Source organism: Merops nubicus, unplaced genomic scaffold (genome assembly GCF_000691845.1).
Source record: "Merops nubicus isolate BGI_N331 unplaced genomic scaffold, ASM69184v1 Scaffold54138, whole genome shotgun sequence".
In the NCBI taxonomy this organism is placed as follows: Eukaryota; Metazoa; Chordata; class Aves; order Coraciiformes; family Meropidae; genus Merops; species Merops nubicus.
Window position 1 is genome coordinate 1 of NW_008628753.1, and position 3,967 is coordinate 3,967.

The 3,967-nt window shown below is 39.8% G+C and overlaps 1 protein-coding gene across 1 annotated transcript; it reads left to right on the forward strand.

Annotated features, from left to right (window-relative positions):
• Positions 1–213: 213 nt before the first annotated feature.
• Positions 214–848, forward strand: LOC103779106 (protein fem-1 homolog C-like; the record flags this gene model as incomplete). The annotated part of the gene is made up of 1 exon (XM_008946724.1): positions 214–848. A coding segment is annotated over exon 1 (544 nt), but the record flags the coding sequence as incomplete, so codon positions are not given.
• Positions 849–3,967: the final 3,119 nt, after the last annotated feature.

Genomic DNA, 3,967 nt, shown 5'->3' on the forward strand with positions numbered 1-3,967 from the left:
AGGAAGGCAGCAGGACGTCGGCGCACCACAACAGCGAGCCGTTTGGGTATAGCTGTAGGAAATACAGTTGTGGTTACTTGTGGGAGGCAAAAACATCCATAATTCTTTTCTCTTGTAGATTCATAACAAGCACAGCCTGTGCTTTGTCAGGACCCTGCGGAGAATCTTCATGTTGTCCCATCTAGATGAAACTGATCTGAGAAGAAGCTGGGCACACTCTGTTTGGGCTGTGTGTTTCCAGTAAGCTTTTGACTCTGAGAAAAGCAGACGTGTATCTGTCAAGAAGCAGAGAGGCACAGACTAAATGGATCTAAAGACAGCAGTGTTCAACGCAGCTCGTGATGGCAAGCTTCGGCTCCTCTCCAAGTTACTGGCAAGCAAAACAAGAGAAGAGGTAGCCCTGCTGATGTCAGAGAAAACCAACGGTGCCACACCGCTCCTGATGGCAGCCCGTTATGGTCACCTTGACATGGTGGAATACTTGTTAGATCATTGCTCTGCATCGATAGAAGTTGGTGGTTCAGTGAATTTTGATGGTGAGACCATTGAGGGGGCTCCACCATTATGGGCAGCGTCTGCGGCTGGCCACTTGAAGGTGGTCCAGTGTCTGTTAGACCATGGTGCATCCGTCAACAATACAACTCTGACAAATTCAACACCGCTGAGAGCTGCCTGTTTTGATGGTCACCTGGAAATAGTAAAGTATCTTGTGGAGCACAAAGCTGACCTGGAAGTATCAAACCGTCATGGGCATACCTGCTTGATGATCTCATGTTACAAAGGCCACAAAGAAATTGCTCAGTATTTACTAGAAAAAGGAGCTGATGTGAACAGAAAAAGTGTTAAAGGTAAGTTAATTTTTTCACTTTCCTAGTGCTAAGTTGAGGTTAAGTTACTCATTTCCCTTCTTTAAGAGGCTGACATCCGAAAACATTATCACAGAGTCGATGAGGAAGAGAGGCAGTGTATTTAGCTATGTCTTTACCATTTTTTTTAACATGCCCTTTAGTGAATATGTGCTGTTTAATTTCATTTTAAATTGATATATTTTAATCCTAACTGCATAATTTTTAAAAAGACTCAGTCATGAAATGTCACATTTATGCATGTGCAAAAAGCTGGTAAATGTACTGAGAAACTCGTCTTTCTAGTGTGTTGATTTAGCAACATACTCAAATATATGAGTGTTTATTCTTGTTTTTCAAACTGTTTCTTTACAAACCAAGTATATTGTACATAAAACTAACCTATACCAATAAGGCTAGTACAAGAAAATATGCACAAAGGAGAAAAATTATTTTCTGTATTGGAAATTAATAACGATTTTCCTCTTCACTTTTTTCTCCCTCCAAACTGATGAGCCACTTTGGACCTTTTTTCCATATTTGTGAATGGAAACTTATATTAGGATTAAAGGAACAGAGTTGCAGGTGTCTGTGATCCCAACAGGAGTTCCACTGGTGCACAGGATGCCGTGGACATCTCTTTGCCCCTGTTTACAACTACCCTGGCATTGTCATTCAAAGTGGAGATTTCTGTTGTTTTTGCTGTGATCCTACTTATGTAGATATCTTGATTTTACCACTGGGGGTTTTATTACATCTCACGCTTGTATGTGGATATGGTATTTGGCTGAAAACCGTACCAGTTAAGCAGGGTATGGTTGATTTTTAGCTCACTGAGCCAGGGTTGTATTTCAGCAGCTTATTTTCACTCACACTCTCTCTCTCTCTCTCTCTCTATATATATACATGTTACCAAACTACTAATACACCTTTTTGTAGTATAATACTTCCACTGCCTGTTTCATGCTGATGAAATTTGTAACAGTATAGTATACCTTACAGTTATTTTCTTGAAGAGCATTTATATTACTGTGTGATTCTGGTAAATGCAAAATAGGAGAGTAATGTTTCGAAAAGCTGTTCAGTTAAATATGCCCTTTTTCAGCAAATTATGCAGATAGTGGGTTTACTGTAAAGAAAGCTAAACTACAGATTTGTCATAGCGGTGGGCAGAGCAAAATAAATCTTCCTTTGTAAGGATTTAAGGTTGCTTATGAATCATCATGGGCTTGCAATAGGATAAAAATGTCCTCTTTCTAGACAGAGTTTTTGGAACAACAAGCTAAATATAAAGTGTGTTTTGTCTTAGTTTTACACCTACTGCTGTTCATGGTAGGTTTGAAAAGAGCAATGCTGTTAAATACCTGAAGTTACGGGGAAAAAGATACACATCTGCAGCTCTTTTGCCCCCTTATTTTGTGTTGGTGGAGTAAACTTTACTTTACTGGTCCCTGTTATTCAGTTCACCAGTGCATTTGTGTTATTTGTCTTTGTTAAGTGACAATGGCAGCAACAAACTCCTGAGGATTTTCCCAGTGCCCTCAGTTTCTCTGTTGCCTTAACTCCTTCCTCACTCTGCTTCCTTTGCCTTCTGTGTGACTTGCATCTAGGCTGATGAGCAAAGGTTTGTAAGGTACAACTAGTCCTTATTCAAATGGAATTTTTAAAAAAGGTTAGATTGGATGTGTTTTAGCTCATTAAAATTCATTTTAGACTTTGAACTGCCGTGGGTAGAAATGGATGTGTGAACACAGTAGATAGCTACTGGTCAGGTGTATGGAACGTGTTTTTGTGTGTGGAAATCCGCTCTGACGAGACACAAGCATCCTTTTTCTCTTTAGCATCTTAAAGCAATCTGATCTCTGAATAAGCAGGGGCAAGGCAAAGGAAGAGAGAAAGAAAGTAGTATAGACCCTGGAAGTGAAAGTCAGCAGTGGAAATGTAGAAGAGCTGATCAAAACTGGTAGGCCGGACTATTGCAACAGAATGGTTATTGCAGTGGCAGAGGCTCAGCAGCAAACCTTCTCAACTTTGTTTTGCAAGAATGGACTGACTTATTTCAAAACTCATATTCCCAACAGGATTCGTTGTCAAGTCCCACCTCTGACTCTCTGTGTATTATTTTCCATTTCTGCTCCTCTCTTGTATACTCAGCAGTTGTAGAAGGGAGATACAGAGGACCCGGAGTGCTCTGCTCTTGAGTAGTAAAAGTTGTTGCTAGCTTTGCATCTGAATTCTTTTTAGATATGCTCCTTCCTGGGCTATGTATGGAGAATACTACTGTTTTGTGGAAGATACAAAAGCTTTAGGTACTGTAAGCTTTGCTGCATTTAAAATTACAGCACTCCTTACGAGAATGAAACTATGCGACTTCATAGAGGTGTTGCTGTGGGAGATTACTACAGATTCTTCTCCATATTTTATTCTTAAAACCATGGAGGGGGAGGGCAAAATTACTTGAACAATTTCTTGTGGTTTTCCACTGGATTTTCATATTGTAAGGGAGAACTTTATTCACGTTTTAAAACGCAGGAAAATCCTAAGCTGGGAAACGTATAAATGTTTTGAAGTGATTGATTCTGAAGTGTTGATGGTTCCTGGGAAAAATCCAAACACTTTGAGGTGAGAAAATAGGTAAGCTTATGGGCATCTAAAAGTCTGGGTGACAACTGAGGCAGTGTATAAAAGAGCAGGTGAAAACATGCAGTGAAATCTCTCTTCTAAATAGAGGCAGAATCGTGCAACCATTTTTGACTATGGAATTTCAGAGTGCAGAGGTTCCTCAAAGACAGTTGTGAAAGTGCAGAAGTACAGGAAATGATTAAGATGTTCATAAAGACTTCAGAGCCTGAGCCAGGTAAGTTGCTACACCTGGGTAAGGTGTAGGTCTGGCACTGTCTCACAAGAAGGTGGTGGCAGTGAAAGATGTAAGATGTTTGGGAAAGATAAATGTTATACTGTGAAAGATGGCCCATGATTCTGAATTTGAAGTATAAGCCTTTAGTTGTTTTTGCTTATACTGTCTTGCAGATCTGAACTTCCACAGTTTCCCCAAGTTTTTCTGAAGCACATAGACAACAGAAATATAAACAAATGATGGTTTGGGTTTCATGAAAAATTTC